This window comes from Rhinolophus sinicus, linkage group LG05, assembly GCF_036562045.2.
Source record: "Rhinolophus sinicus isolate RSC01 linkage group LG05, ASM3656204v1, whole genome shotgun sequence".
Taxonomy (NCBI): Eukaryota; Metazoa; Chordata; class Mammalia; order Chiroptera; family Rhinolophidae; genus Rhinolophus; species Rhinolophus sinicus.
In genome coordinates, this window is record NC_133755.1 from 5,347,094 (window position 1) to 5,363,406 (window position 16,313).

The following is a 16,313-nucleotide window of genomic DNA, read 5'->3' on the forward strand; positions in this document are numbered from 1 at the left end:
AATTGAACCACATGAATAACTGAACATAGAGAGTAGACTGGATAGAGAAAAATGGAAACTTGTGCTGGTTTGAAATTACCTCAGGTCTGAAGTGGCCAAAAGTCATTCCTCCTGGACTGACAGGCCCCAGAGGGGAGGCTATCACCAATTACCCTGCAGTTCTACATTGGCCAGAGACCTTAATTGAATATCTGTTCTACTTAGTGTTCTTCAGAAAAACAGAACTCAGTTGTTGAATGTTTGAAATCTAATAATTCTAGCGTTTTAAGAATAATACCTCCAAAGGGAATGAAATCAGTATCTTGAAGAGATATTTGCACTCCCATGTTCACTGCAGTATTATTCACAATAGCCAAGATATGGAAACAACCTACGAGTTTGTGGAGGATAAATTGATAAAGAAAATGTGAATGTGGTATATACATACAATCGAGTATTTTTTTAGCCTTAAAACCATTTGAAACAACATGGACGAACCTGGAGAACATTATGCTAAGTGAAATAAGTCAGACACAGGAAGACAAATACTGTATGACCTCACTTATACGTGGAATCTTTAAAAAGTTAAACTCAAAGAAGCAGAGAGTATAACAGTGGTTGCCAGGGGTTTGGGGTGAGAGGGGCGAGGATGGGGCGATGTTGGTCAAAAGTACAAACTTTGTTATAAAATAAGTCATCTGTGGGACTCTAATGTACAATATGATGACTATAGTTAATAATACTGTATCACATACTTGAAATTTGCGAAGAGTTCATCTTATGTGTTCTCACCACACACACACACACAAAATGGTAACTATGTGAGGTGACAGATGTGTTACTTACCTGATTGTGATCATCACCTCACAGTGTAGGTATATCAAATCATCATGTTATAGGCTTTAAATATATACAATTTTTATTTGTCAATCATACCTCAATAAAGCTGGAAAAAAATAATACCAAAGAAACACACATACCTTTGCCCTCAAAGGACTTATATTCTAAAAGATGAAAGACAGGTACATAGAAACACAATATTGGCCTAAAAACTGGCGTCATACATTTTTTCATATTAAGTTTTTAAAATAAAAATATGCTTTTGGAATAATTTTAGATTTACAGAAAAGTTGCAGAGTTCCCATATACTCTTCACCCAGCTTCCCCTAATGTTAACATCTTACATATAATCACGGTATGTTTGTCAAAACAAAAGTACTAACATCAGATTTCACAATTTTTTAAATGTCTTTTTATGACCTTTTAAAAATTGGGATAAAATACACATAAAATTTACCATTAGTGACATTCAGTACTTTCAAAGGGTTGCACAACTATCACCACTATCTAGTTCCAGAACCTTCTAATCACCCAAAAAGGAAATCCCGTACCCATTAAGCAGTTACTCTCCATTACTCCCTTCTCTCAGCCTCTGGCAACCACTAATTGGATCACACACTTTTGCCACTAATATTCTTTTTCTGTGCCAGGATCCAACCCGGGATACATTACGTTTAGTCAAATGAACCTCTGTATCTAAAACATATCACTGTAGGGAAGGACTAGATAATAGGATGAATTAGTGTTCGAGGGAATGGTCCAGCTCATCTCTCCTACTCTCTCTCCAGTGTACTTAATAGCCTAATAGCGCCTGAAGCTGCCTCTGGTTTCCTCTCCACCAACACTTCTCCTTGTCGTAGATAACACTGGCCAAATGGCTCCTCCTCATGCACATTCTTGCTTCTTTTATAGTCTTTCCTTCCTTTCATCCTGCATTGTTGTCCACTGATGGTATCTGGCTCTTCTCCCCAGAGCATAAGTTCCTAAGGCAAGAATTCTGCTACCTCCCACACCAAGTACCAGTGCTGTGCCTAAGGCAGTCAACAATATTTATTACATAAACATCAGCAAGTTATCTGACAGCCAGATAGCTCACAATTTTTCCATTTTAATCAAATGAATTAGACAATTTAAGGTAGTGGGTAAATTATGTCTGCCCCCTGCCCCTAAAGATATGTTCAAGTCCTAACCCCCAGGATTTGTGAATTGTGACCTTGTTTGGAAATGAAGTCTTTGCAGATGTTATCAAACTAAGGTGAGGTCATGCTGGTTTGGGTAGACCCTAAGTCCAATGGCTAATGTCCTTATGAGAAGAAGAGACCCACACAAACATGTGATGATGTAGAGTCAAAAACTGGAGTGACGCAGCCACAAGCCAAGGATCACTACTAAAGCTTGCCCACAACAACCAGAAGCTAAAGGCAGGCAAGGAAGGTTTCTTCCCTAGAACCTTCAGAGGGAGAATGGCTCTGCTGACACCTTGATTTTGGACTTTTAGCTTACAGAACTATGAGAGAATAAATTTCTCCTGTTTTAAGCCACCCAGTCTGTAAAAATTTGTCACAGCAACCGTAGGAAACTAATACATGCTCATGGAATACACCCTGAGGTTCCCTCCCCTTCTGCATTTCTTCTGCAATGCCTCTTGCCTGGATGATATTTCTAGCTATCAAAAACCTATCGTTCAGTGGCCATCTTAAGATATTATTCTAGATTCCAGGTCTCCTTCACCATGTTTTAGTAGTTGTTGCCTTTTGAAGATCCCATGGTAACTGAAAAAGAGTAGGCAGAGATCTGTTAACCAGCACAATTTTAGGAGACTTTTTTTTATTGGACACAAAACATCTACTAAGCAGTAAGAATCAGACAATCCCATAATCCAAGCCCAACTCAGAACAGCTTTCACGCAGATTTGTTAAGTTTCAACATTATATTCAGTATTTTCTCCAAGTTCTTCCAAATACTGTCCTTACCACCGTGTAGCCCTCCTAATAAAGAGGCAGAAGGATTAATGGTACCTGGCTCAGAACCTGTGTGTCATCCTTTGTTGTTCCATAAGTTATACTATCGTCTCTAAATTCTGCTATTGTTGGGGGATTTTATTATGACTTAGAAGCTACAGCATGGACTTTGGAGCCAAATTGCCTGGATTTGAATACTCCGTCAATCACTTTGACAAGTCACTTAACCTCTGCTGACCTAATGTTTAAAACAGGGAATTAAAAGCACCTACCTGGTAGGGTTAAACTAAAGAAGCTGGTCTTTGTCCAGTAGAGATGTGAGGAAATGACTAGCACTTCAAATCAACAGAATGATCAAAGAAAAACACAGAAAAGCCACATATTATGCAAATATTTGGTCTTCCAGAGCCATTCTGACAGAGGGTGATGTCAGGTAGCCAGCAGGGGAGAGAATAAATTTACATTTTCTTCTATTCCTGTCTACTTCTAGATTTTAATATTAAAGTTCTCGTGATTTAATCATTATCTTCAACTGATCCCATTTTCTCCATGAAGCCCTGAGGCCAGCTCGTGTTAGACATGAACCCAAGCTCCTCTCCCCAAGCTCTTTGCTTCCGCTCTTAGTTGGAGGAAAGTTCTCCTTCTCCTGAGCTGGTTACACTGTTCAGAGAAAACTTGTTATTGGGCATAAGGGCTGATTCCATTTAAGGAACTTTATTTCATGAATCTGTCCCCGGAAAAGAAAATAACTGGTTAGCAGTCTTGAATGATTTGCTCCTTGCTTTTTGGCAAATTCCAGTTTATGCTTGTTTGAGATGAACAATAAAAGCCACAGGTAATTCCCACGTTTTCAAACTAGCTCAGCAATCTAATCTCCTCACTCATTTGCCAAAGCCGCTATCAGGTAGCTGTGTGCCCCGCTTCCTGTCCCTTCTCCTCTCCCTGCCTTCCCTGCTAGCAGACGGCCTCTTTTGAGTCACAAAAAGACCAAGAGATCAGGCTGCAGGAGACTGAAAGAAAAGCATCAAGGCCCTAGGGAAGCCCTGAATGACAAGTGCCCTGAAGGATCTTAGGAGTGCTTTTTATACCTTTGAAATAGCTCAGTCATTTTCCAGAGAGGTGGGCTTGGGGCTAGAGGTGTGGTGCCTCACGGGCAATTGGTGCTCAGTAAGTTTCAGGTGTGGGGTATCTGCACGGCAGACTCCTCACTCTAAAGGGGAGGCACTCAGGTTGTAGCTGATGTGAACGGTACCCCCAGAGCTGGGCAGTGGGTAGTCTGCACAGCTGACCTGTGGCATCCCTGCAGGGAGCCAAAAGGTCAGGTTCTAGGATCCCTATCGATGAGATCTCCTTATAAAGACCTTAGAATCCAGACAACAGCAAGAAGCACTCTTGTTTCTGTGTTGTTCAGACAATGCATGAAAACCAGGGAGAAGCGATCAGACAAGTTAACGCAGAGTTACACAAGTGGCTCATTATTGGTACCATGGACCTCAAAATTTTATCACTGTGACTATGTAGCCATTAAAAACTCCAGTTACTGACATAGATGTAAATTTCAAACATACAAGAGAACATGAGTGTTGAGGGGGAGCAGTTTGCCACCCCAAAATGCCTTTTGGGATACTGATTATTTTAAACTGGTTATTTCTAAGGAACAAGAGATTCCAAAGGAAATTTTGATCCTCCCCCTTACTGCCTAAAGGAATTCAGATAGAGAAAAACCGCTTAAAGGAAGGGAGTTTTCACCTTAGCGTTATATAACATAAGCAAAGTGTGGCAGCAGTCTGTTACTCTGTCCCATTGTTTGAGTGGCCCAGCAAGAATTGGTTTACCAGTTTGCTCCTTCTCATCTCCCTGAAAATTGCCTGCTTTCCTTTTTGAAATCCTAGACTGCTGCCTCCCTCTCCTTAGTCCAAAACAGCATGTAAACCTTAACTGCCTGATTTGTTCTGGGTCCCATATTCTTAGGAAACCACTATACATATATATGTAACAAGTCTGGTCATTTTCTTCTGTTTATCTGTCACATTAATTTGATTATTAATCCAGCCAGAACTTAGAAGGGTAGAAGAAAAACTATTTTTCTTCCCCCACATCATCTTCCAGTCCAGTAATGTTTTCAAGCCTTTTGGGGGGTTGTTGTTTTTAGGTGTAGCACTCTTATCTCCAAAATAAATCTTTTACAGAAATTTAATGCATAGAATAGATCAAAGCAGAGCTACTGGGTTTGAAGTACTCCTGAACCATCTTCATACAATCCCTAACCTTCCTGGAGCTGAGAGAAAGCGGTGCAGTGATTTTCTCCAAGTAGATCCTTTTTGCACACTTTTCCAGGCTGCACTCTTCTCCCTTTCCTCAAGTCAGACGTTGCTGTTGACGTATTGCACATATTTTATTCACTGATTGAATGCATTCATTTATTAAGCTGCTACATGCAACACACCGTGTTTTGGTATGTTTGGTGTTTCATGTGTTCATTATGCTGTCTCCCCAGACCGCAGACTTTTTGAGAGGTGAGTCCAGCTCTTTTATGGGTGCCAAACATAGGACTGGAAATATATCAGGTGAGCAACAAAGACCTGAATATTACTTCTCTACCTTTTTCATTAGAAATTTAAGCAAGACTTGCAGAGACAACTTCAGAATATCTCTCACCAGACAACACTTGTGGTTTGGCCTGCAATAGCATTCTGATGCTTTTTCTACAGCCCTGCACCTTAAAAGCAAATGAAGTATGTCAACACAATGCAATTACTAAAAGCCTACATAATATTTCTTCTATTGTATCTTTAAAAAAAAAGAAGTCTCCTTTGTATTTTTTTTTGCCTTAAATCAATAATTTAAGAACTGAAGGGATTGGTGAATAGGAATAGAGGAAGGAACTCAAGTGCTTTGCTGTGTAAGAGGAATATAATTGGGCCCCTGGCTTGACCCACATGACCCACAGAGCCAGTAGCACACATGACATTCTAACAAGTTTCTGGGCTTCCTGCCCATCGTTGAGATACATCCCTCCCTGGCTTCTTTTTTCAAGCTTTAGGCCAATCTCCCATCAACACTGACCATCCATTCATACTGAACAGACGGCTGACCTCACATCCACCAGCCAGATTCCCAGCCTCCTCACTTAAGCTAAGATCTTACAGATGTTTTATCCCTTTGGCATCTTGTCAAACCATGAAATCTGGTTGGTCAAGATGAGAATAAAACGACTTTATTCTTTAATACAAAACCATTAACATTGCAGTGACTGAGGGCCAGGCAGTTAACCAGAGCCTGCAGTGCTCTTAGCATGTACAGCCCAGCGGACTTCCGTTGCTCAGCAGGCCCTCTCTTTCACTAGCTTTGGGTGGCCACAAATCTCATCAGGCTGCTACCTGACCCCAGAATCCTTTCACTGACTTATTTTTACTCACCTGCTGAGACATCACCTGATCTTTACTTTGACCTTATTTCTTATTACATCCTTAAAACACTGGTTCTCAAAATATCAAGTCCTTGCATCCCCATCACCTGGGAACTTGTTACAAATGCATTCTCTACCTCAAAAACTGCTCAGCAAACCCTCCAGGTGATTCTGCAGCTTGCCGCCATTTGATAAGTATGGCCTGGAGGCACTAACAATCACCAAACACTTAATTTTTGAGAAGTAGCATTTCTTCTTGGCACTTGTTCTCTGGGTCTTGATTTTTCTTCACTTCTCTCAAAAGAATGACCTTTCCCCATTCTATTCCACCAGAGAAAGCTAATTAGAAGCAAAACCATTGCTTAATAGTTTTTTTTTTTAACTTTGCATTCCCAAGTTACACTGTCATTTTCCTTTTGTGTCTGTCCTTGAAAATCTAGGGCAATAGGTCTGCCGAAAGTGTGGTTGATTTTCTTATCCACAAGACTGGTCTCCTTTGTCTTTTATTTTTGCCTTAGATCAAAGTTTTACTTTATTAGAACTGTCCAATTCTGAAATTAGGCTGGCCTGCTACTCACTTCTTTCCCAAGTATTCCACATACATATATTCCACAACCCTTTACACTTGGAAGTACTTTCACACATTGGCTCAGAGGCAGGATAGGTGTCTATCTTTTAAGAAAACTAAAGCTGAGATTAGACCCATAATTTTAAGTAGTAAAGTTGCAAGTGCTAGCACCCTGTACAGTCCTTGGCTCCTAACTGGCACTTAATATATTTAAAAGCGAGTGAGCGAATGAATGAATGAATGAATGAATGAATGAATGAACATGTCAGCTAAATCTTTGACTCCCAGGGTGCTACTCTTTTTATTAGGTCACACCATCTCTTATGTTTGCAGTTGTGGGAAACAGACAAGTGTAGCTCAGAAGAGTTAATCATCTTGCCCTATTTATTTTCCTAGCTCCCAAGTAGTGGTGTGGCTACCAGTCTCAGAGCACAATAGTCTTCCAAAATCTTTCCAGTGAATCCTCCAAGATTCTAACCAAGTTCCAGAATAGCTGAAAGAACACATGTCAAAGAGAATGGCTGAAACACAGGGCCTTGTGTAAAGACCCACAGGTCTAGAAGGGAGAGAGAGTGCTCAGTACCAATTCCAGATGAGTAAGACTTGGTAATGTCAGCAGAAAACGAGGAACAAGTATCTGGTCCCCTCTAGGGGCCCAAGTCATTCAGGTCAGATGGTGTGGAGTGGAGCTCACAAGATGAGTGACAGGGATTTTTGCAATCAATGCCAACTTCCAGTATACACATCCACACATCCTCAGAAGAGGTTAATCCGAGCCTCATTAAGTGGGTTTAATTCCCCTATACCTCCATAACAGAAAGAAAACCAGGATGCACGCTAAATTAAATTTCAATTCCCGCTTAAACAAACCACTTTCAGTTTTCAACCATTTCATCTAGGAAACAGCTATAGGCTGTGACATAAAAATGATTTCTACCATTAATAATAACAGGGCACTTCTAAACAGCCCCGGTGACGGTGGCAGCTATCTTCAGTAGCACTTGGGTGAGAACAAAGCAAATGCCCAAGTGAAATAGAGAACTCAGCCCGCTTACTTGCCACAGCCCAGCATTTCAAACAAATGAGTCTGTGTCATTTCATTTGTCTGAATTAGCAAGGAAATTCCTAAATCTTTAGTTTAAATTATAGTCAACAACCCTTTTAGTAGGCATTTGAGAACCCAATATTCCTGAAAGAGCTATATTTCAACCCACTCTTATTCGGGGCTCAATCCAGTTTCAAACCCACTTAGTTAAGTCCTACCGCATAAAAGCCCATAAGCCTCTGCTAGGTGCCAAAACCCTGACTCTGCCATGCTTGCAGGGCTTAAGTACTTCCTTGGTAGCCTTATGCCAAGGCTGTGATATGTTGCGGAAATAGTGTCTGAGGCCAAAAATAAATAAAAGAATTAATCTATACGTAATCCTTCAAGCAATGTAGAATAAGAGTATCATTCTGAAAAGAGGGAGTCTCCCCTTTTTTCTAAAGGTCAAATAAGGGACTTATTGCTCAACACTTTCTTAAGAAAGAGTTGCCATTCTCACAATGCTTTAAGAGGAAGGGACCCAACAATGTCATCATTAAAAACTGGTATTATTCACAACAGTAAAATACGAACTAGTCACAGTCCTGGGACATGGACTGCAAAGAAATCTTTAAGACCATCTAGAAGAAATGGCTTTCAAGTTCATTTGAAATCAATTTTACATCACAACCCACTGTTCACATACATTAAAAACTGATTTCACAAAGTATTACCCTTACTAATACGGATGTATTTTCCATTCTATTTCACTAAAAGCAGCTGGTTGTGACCCAAGTTTCCACTATCCACTAACTGGTCATGACCTCAAGTTTAAAAAAGCACTGCTGCTCCACTGTCACTGCTTTAGTCTCCCAAAAAGGGCAACACAGCAGTTGCGTACGAATGTTAAACCCAGGTTTAAATCCTGGTACCACTCAGCCAGCCAGGAGTCTTACCTATGAGACCCAAGTCCTAGGACCTGTCATGAGCTTTCATGCCTCAGTCTCCTCATTCAGGAGACAAACCTACTTCAAAATTTTATGCAACTGAGTTGTATTTGTGAAGATGCTTCCAAACAGGACCTGTGAAGATGGGAGAGGCAGGCCTCCAATACGCTGGCCTACATCAGTGGGAAGCTTGAACTAGAACCCTGGCTGAAGGCCTTTCCCCTATGATGAAGCACTGAGTATAGAATTAACATTGCTTATACAGGGACTTCAGTGTGAAGCACACAAAATTAAGAACACACTTGAACCATAAATGTGACTAGTAATGCTTGATAATGACATCCTTACTTTCTGGAGATTATTAGAGGGCTGTTTTTTTTTAAGTTACTCGAGAAGCATAAATCAACCCCTTCGTTTTCTAAATATATGGCAAGAATAATTTTCAATGAAAATTCTTTCCAATTTATCCTGAGAATTAGGACTTATTTGCATCTGGTTCTTCTGTCCAGTTTCAGGCTAAACATTAGCTAGTTGCTGAGACCTTGGGAAAGTCCGAGGATCTCTTTGAATTTGTTTCCTTAACCATGAGTTATGTCCAACATGTCCTAGTATTCCTTGAGCTGCTTTTGAGGTTTTCCTCAGGGGACAAAATAGATTAAGGGGGAAGTCAAGATAAAAACAAAAAACAAATGCAAACCTCCAAATATGATAGAAAAAGAGAAACAATCCTGTTTATTTGCCATAGAAAGCAAGCAGAAACACCCACAGCAGCCAATAGTGGAACAGAAGTGAATTTGGTGTGACATCTGAGTTCAAAGTGTAGGTGTTTTTGACATATAACTTTGGACAAATAATTTCATTTTTTCCTGATTAAACATCCTATCAGTCCAGGGGAATTTATTTGGCAGGGCAGTCGAGAGAATTAAATATGAATGTGTATAGCACCCGACCAGGGATCCCAATGAATTCGACTGACACTGATTCCCTAGAACTGAAAAGGGCTAGACCAGGGGTGTCCAAACTGCGGCCCACGGGCTAACTGCGGCCCGCCACCCATTGTTAATTGGCCCGCAGCAAATTCCAAAAATATATTTAGTTTACTTAAATAAACAAGGTGAGGCAATATGTACTTCACCTCGAGTGGCCCAGCTGTTTGTGTATTTTACCGCATATGGCCCTTGGTGAAAACCGTTGAAAAAAGTCTGGACACCCCTGGGCTAGACCATTTATGGATATGCTCAAATCACTTTTAAAAAGTAATTTTAAAGTGAAGATGGGAAGTCTCCGGCTTTCCTGCTTGGATATTTATTATTCCTTATTCCCTTTCGAGCACCTGCTCTGAAGGCAGAGCCATTTGTACGTGAAGTGTCACTAAAGAATAAAAGGCAAGACTGCCCCACATTGGATTTCATGACCTTCACAATTTCAGGTACGCAGGTTCCCAAAGTGCCTGCTGAATGCATCAAAGTTATGTAGCAGGTGCTTTAATTGGTACTTAACTGTAAGGTACTCAAAATTCAATAGTAATATACATGATATACATACATGGCAGTTCTCCTTTCACAAAGCTGATCAAATGCAATTTGTACAAAGGAACGATGAGTTATATGGCAGAAAACATGCAGCGTAACTGTCTTCATCAGTTTAAAGTGAAAGTCTCCTAAACCAAAAGAAAATAAGCTTAAGTATTCGTTTTTATATGTATCAGTTGACAACTATGGTCAGAATAAAATAAGGCTCAGATTGTGACAAAAATAGTTCATGCTTATATAGGCTTCAAATATTTTTGAATGGCTCCACTCCTTAAGTATCAGTCCATTTAAAAATGACTAGAATTCTGACCTTACTTTACCCTATTAGAATGTTTACATCTTTAAATGGCCCTCCTAATGTTTTGCATGATTTTTATTTATTTTATTTATTGGGGTATGACTTTTTTTATTGGGGAAGGGGTACAGGACTTTATTGGGAAACAGTGTGTACTTCCAGGCCTTTTTTCCAAGTCAAGTTGTTGTCCTTTCAATATTAGTTGTGGAAGGCGCAGCTCAGCTCCAGGTCCAGTTGCCATTGCTAGTTGCAGGGGGCACAGCCCACCATCCCTTGTGGGACTCGAGGAGTTGAACTGGCAACCTTGTGGTTGAGAGCCCACTGGCCCATGTGGGAATCAAACCAGCAGCCTTTGGAGTTAGGAGCATGGAGCTCTAACCGCCTGAGCCACCGGGCCAGCCCATGGGGTATGATTCTTAAAAAAGTCTTTATTGATAAATATTTATGTCCTAGACATGAGTGCATTCTATCAATCCTGTCCAAAAAAAATATAATGTTCTTTACCAATGTAAAATCAAATCATAATGCATGTACAGTATGTTGGTACAGAAATCCCTAATGCTTCTATTTAAATCGTGTTAGAATGTAATCCCCACCCCAATTATTTTATTAAAACCTAAATGACATTTTAAAGGAAAAACTGCCAAATAAGTTCTACTACAAAATAGATGTAACATTTAACAATTCTGATCTCCGAAAGTAATTTAAAAAGTTAAAAGCTCAAACATGGCTTTGACCCCTCCTTCCACCCCCAAACTTTACTTACCCCCTTTTCCCCTGAGGAAAAGTGTCCTCTCTCCTACCGAATTCTCAGCAGTGTTCCATATATATCCTCTACATCTAGTGCAAGGCGGCCGAGAACTCAGAGGGTCATAAGGAGATACGACAGGCTGGTCCCCCTTTTAAAGATGCTGATTTCTCCTAAGGCAAGGAGGTATTAAATTTGTGACTAAATGATGAGAATAATCTGCTCTTTAATAAGCTACTTTGGTGTAGCTCACAATGATTACTTGATTCAGTACTTAACAATTTTATTGTTAAGACGTGGTAATTTTTTCTCCTAATTCATCATGTTCTTCCCATGTTTACCGCAATTTTTATTTAAAAAGCAGTCTTACTGATTTAGATTTTTGGGGACCACAGTCCTAGTAATCTTATTTAAATGACTATTCCCCCAAATCCCATTCAATTCTCTTTTCATTTCCCCTCAGGAAAACAAATCAAGTACAGAAGAAACCTTGTTTCAAAGTCACATTTTAGGAGATAAAGGATAATCTCACACAGCTTATTTTTTCAGGTTATCTTTTGACTTTAAAATAAATTCTCAGGCTAATACTTAAGACAGGTTAATGTAACAGGCATTGTGATAAAAAACTAAAATTATTTGGAACTCACTAATGGTACAACTGAATGTTTATAAAGGGAATTATTTGAAAACTAAACAAGTAAGGTATTCTTAAACTGATATTTTGTTTGAAAATCCACTGAAGCATAATTCTAATGATTCTAACACCAGCCAAAGCATTCACAATCACATAATGAATTTTTCTAGTTTTAAAATGTCCATTTTATTCCATGTAACACTTAACTGGATTATCATTTACATCTGAGGAAGAGATGGCCCAGAAAACTGATCTACGGATAAAACACTAACTCTAAGAAATGTAGTCCAGTTTATACATTTCCAGGCATCCCTATACAAGGATATCACAATGCAGAAATAGGGTATTACTACTAACTTTACATAAAAGGGAAGTACCAATAAACTTCAGAAAGTAGCAAATTCACCTGTCCCTTAAAATATGAGTATGCAATTGTTACAAAGCCATAGTAAATGGTTTATAAAATGTAATTTTATTTTACGTTACTCTGCTGTTACATAGGGCATAACATTTTCACAAGGCTTTTTTTGGGACTACAGTCAATGATTAGCAACACACAATAGTGGTCCAACTTTCTAAGTAACAATCACTAGACAAACTGGACACCCTCTCACATGTGCACAATCTGCATGGAAAAGTACTAAAGTTTGAGACTTGAACTTATCTCCCCTTTCTAGTGTATTAAGAAATGACATGCACTGTAATTTGCCAAAAGCAATGCTTGTATTCTGGGAGCAACATGCTACTTCTATTACACAGTAAAGTGAATACCAGAACTACAAAGGCAGGAGGTGTAAGTGAATTTTTATTGGGAAGGGAAGTTGTCAACTGAAACAGCAGCAAATGAAGAGTGAATAAGGAAATTCCCTGTTGTCACACACACACAAGACCTCCATCATATATGATACAGGAGGCGTTTCAATTTGTGACCCCTAGCCCAGAAATGTCAAATGCTTTTCCATTCAGTCTAATACTCCTGGATTCCTACCCCCCAAAAAAATACATTAAGAAAATGGAAAAATTGTTTACTGATAGGAAACCCCCAAAGAAAAGTAAGGGAGGGAATGTAGAAATTAAGAAATTATGTAGGACACTCTTTAAATTGTAATTAACTACATTTTCATATCTTCACAGTAATACAAAACACAGTCACTTGCAGAACTGGTTCAGATTACATTTTTAGTCCTCTACATAAGTGTTGGGAAGTTACTTCTGTTTATATGAAATGAAGCTATTAATACTTTTCTACAGCAGTAACTGCACACCAGGAAGGCCAAGACAAACACAAATCAAGGAATGGCGTTTTCCCAAAGCTGCAGTGTGAAAAGACTATAAACGGCTGATTCCATACACATGAATGGGTTTCTTTGCTATAGGAAATCCAAATGGAATAAGGAATGGAGGTGTGTGAAAAGGTTTCTTGAGGGAAGAAGGATGGCGCCCCGAGTGCAGTTAGTTTTCTGCCCCTTCTGCCGCATCACATTCTTCTCCTGCGCTGTCTGATGTCCATAACTAGGGAAAAATCATATTGTTACTATTTCTAGATTAGACAATTATATCAAGTCCTGCTGTTACGTTAAAATGTAATTCTGAGAGCAATTATTCAAACAACAGATTACTAAGACTACAAGTTGTATTTTTCAAACCCCAAACACCATCAATCAACTCTTCCCAAGTGTATTCCTGTGGACTATTCACCATACATTTACAAAGTGACTCATGACACACTATTTGCATTTTCAAAGTGACAGGACACACATTTTTAAAGCTTATTACTCTTTATAAGTACCATAATTTCAGAAAAAAAACAAGGTAAAATCCTTAGAATTTACTGCTCTTTCTATTCCAAGCTGCCCAAAGCTCTTTGTGAAAGCACTACTAAAATGTAATTTGAGATTAATAAGACAAAATAAATTTGGGGGGCGGGGGAAACCACGGTCATCATAATTGTTTTCAAATATGTGAAAAGCTCTCATATATTAACAGAAAAAGAAGTCAGCTAACTTAGTGTTGCTGCAAAGGGTTAAACAGGAGTGTACGATGTAAGTTATAGGGAAGCAACATGTGTGCATGAAGATACATAGCTCGTGAGTTAGGTGGGATGTTAAATAAAACTGACTTTGACATGGAATAATGATGTGAAGAGGGAATAGTCAATATTACTGACTATAATCAATAGCTCACAAAATGGATTTCTACTAGACCAACACCAAGACACTACTTGGAATTTCAGAAAAGCTGGCATCTTATATAATCTTTAAGATACTAACACACATACACACACACATGAACACACAATGGGGGTTCCAACAAAAATGTATACACATCACTTGTATTCATCTTTTGTTATCGGTATATATTACAATTCTAATACAGTTTTTTCCTTTCTTAAAATATGTATATATTTTTGGGTACTCTCTGCATATATCTCCCTGAAGAACCGTCTCTATAAGCGAGAAAACAAAACAAAACCAGTTAAAATATAGATAGCACCATGGTATATCTGGGAAGAGGCATAATCGCTCAGTTTACTTTTCTTCTATAAAAGCTAGATCTATGCTGATTATTCTTCTATTGTTACCTCACAACTGCAGGGATTTCTAACGGCCAGGAATGAAGTGTCTTCATAATTTTCCTGTTCAGCTAAGTTGAACAGATATGGTGCTAAAAAAAAAAAAAAAATCCTATCTAGCGAAAGATAAAGCATCCAATTGAGGGGCCAGGAGAACTACATTTATATTAAAAGGTGTGTTCCCTTCTTCCACATTTTATCTAAGATTTTGATGTATCAAATTTACTTGAATCTATAAAAGAAGCTAAGTAAAGCTCAACCTTTTCTCCATTACTTTTGCTTTCATCATCTACCTGTCCAACAAGTAGGGAGAAAAATGAAAAAAAAAAAAAAAAAAAAAAAAAAGAAAACTCATAAAGAAAAAAAACACGGGGTTTGGGCCTAGAAGCAGAGGTAGAGTAAGCTGAGGTGCAGGTTTACTCCCTCTAATAAATGCTTACAGGACATCATGTACAGGTGAAATAGTAGTATAGTAAAGCACTTCACATGACTTTAGGAAAGCTTAGAGACCTACAGTTCCCTACCTTGCTACAGCTTCTTTACCCAAACAATGAAATTACATAAATCCTCCACCTTAACAAATTTATTAACATCAATCTTCATCCCACTGAAACAGTCAATGATGTTAATTGATTCTGAGTTCCTGCAATCTTAGCACCTTCTCAGGAAAGTTTGATAAAACGCCTATTCAACTGAAATCCAGCCTACAAAAGAATAATTGTCCTATACAAAATACTAATTAATCCTTTTCCTTATGGATCTATAGTCTCATTTTCTAAGAGAAACAGCAGCTGTTGTATAACTGCCCCAAGAGATAGGGAGCCCAAAATAAAATATAAGTACTTTTATTGCTGAAAAGGAAATAAAGGAACGGACAACTCACTGTTAGGTTGTCTCTAAGCAACTGCATGATGAGGGTGCTGTCTTTGTAAGAGTCTTCATTCAGTGTATCAAGTTCGGCAATGGCCTCATCAAAAGCCTGGTGAAATATTAATATCCATGGTAAACAACATTTGCATCAACACAAACTGGTTAGTCTACAAGTAGAAAGCATTTTTACAAAATAAGTAAACATTCACTTTATGTTCTATTATCAATTAAAAAAACAAAACTTAGTGGCATCATTTCCTCAGATTCTCAGTTTAAAAACTTAGGAGTATGACTTGAAACTTATAAAGCTGTACGTACTCAATCAGTAAACAAGCATTTCTTAGTTCTTTCACAGGACACACAGCTCAGTAGCTATGCCTAACATACTTCTTACCAATAAAAACTAGTATTTATTTGCAAAATCCCCTCCATACTCTCCCTTTTTGAAACACTTTTGAGAAATGCATCTATGCTAATGACCAAACCTGGCAGGCCTAACTTTCCAATCCTTTACATTTCTTTCATACTTCTTTGATTACTCTGACCATTATGCTCTTTAGACAGACATTACTGCTTATAACCACAGTTGGGAAAGAGCAAGGTGTTGAGAGGGGTAGTGGTAGGTGGTCATGACAGTAAGAAAAAGGAGATATCCAAAGAAACAGTAGAAATCATCCCTGTGGATAGCCAAGTAAAATACCTAGAAATTAACACCTCAAATAACATTTGCTAAAGAGGTTATTTCTAGGCACACCTCTTACCGTTTTAGCCAGTGTGCAGGCAAGCTCTGGGTTATTAAGGATCTCATAGTAAAATACAGAAAAGTTAAGAGCCAGCCCCAGACGAATTGGGTGTGTGGGTTGCATCTCTTTCTTGCTTATATCAAAAGCCTCTTGGTAAGCTCCTTGGGAATTATCTATTGTTTCTGTGAAGG

General features: G+C 38.7%; 1 protein-coding gene across 2 annotated transcripts in view; it reads right to left on the reverse strand.

Moving 5' to 3' along the window:
• Window positions 1–12,390: 12,390 nt before the first annotated feature.
• The window catches only part of YWHAQ (tyrosine 3-monooxygenase/tryptophan 5-monooxygenase activation protein theta), a 30,914-nt gene continuing 26,991 nt past the window's right edge, over window positions 12,391–16,313 (reverse strand). For both annotated transcript variants that reach the window (XM_019755956.2, XM_074331676.1), the window contains exons 4-6: window positions 16,141–16,304; window positions 15,393–15,488; window positions 12,391–13,449 (exon numbers count right to left, since the gene is read on the reverse strand). In XM_019755956.2, coding sequence (XP_019611515.1) covers window positions 13,390–13,449; window positions 15,393–15,488; window positions 16,141–16,304 — 320 coding nt within the window. In that variant the 3' untranslated portion in view covers window positions 12,391–13,389. The remainder of the gene's footprint in view (window positions 13,450–15,392; window positions 15,489–16,140; window positions 16,305–16,313) is intronic.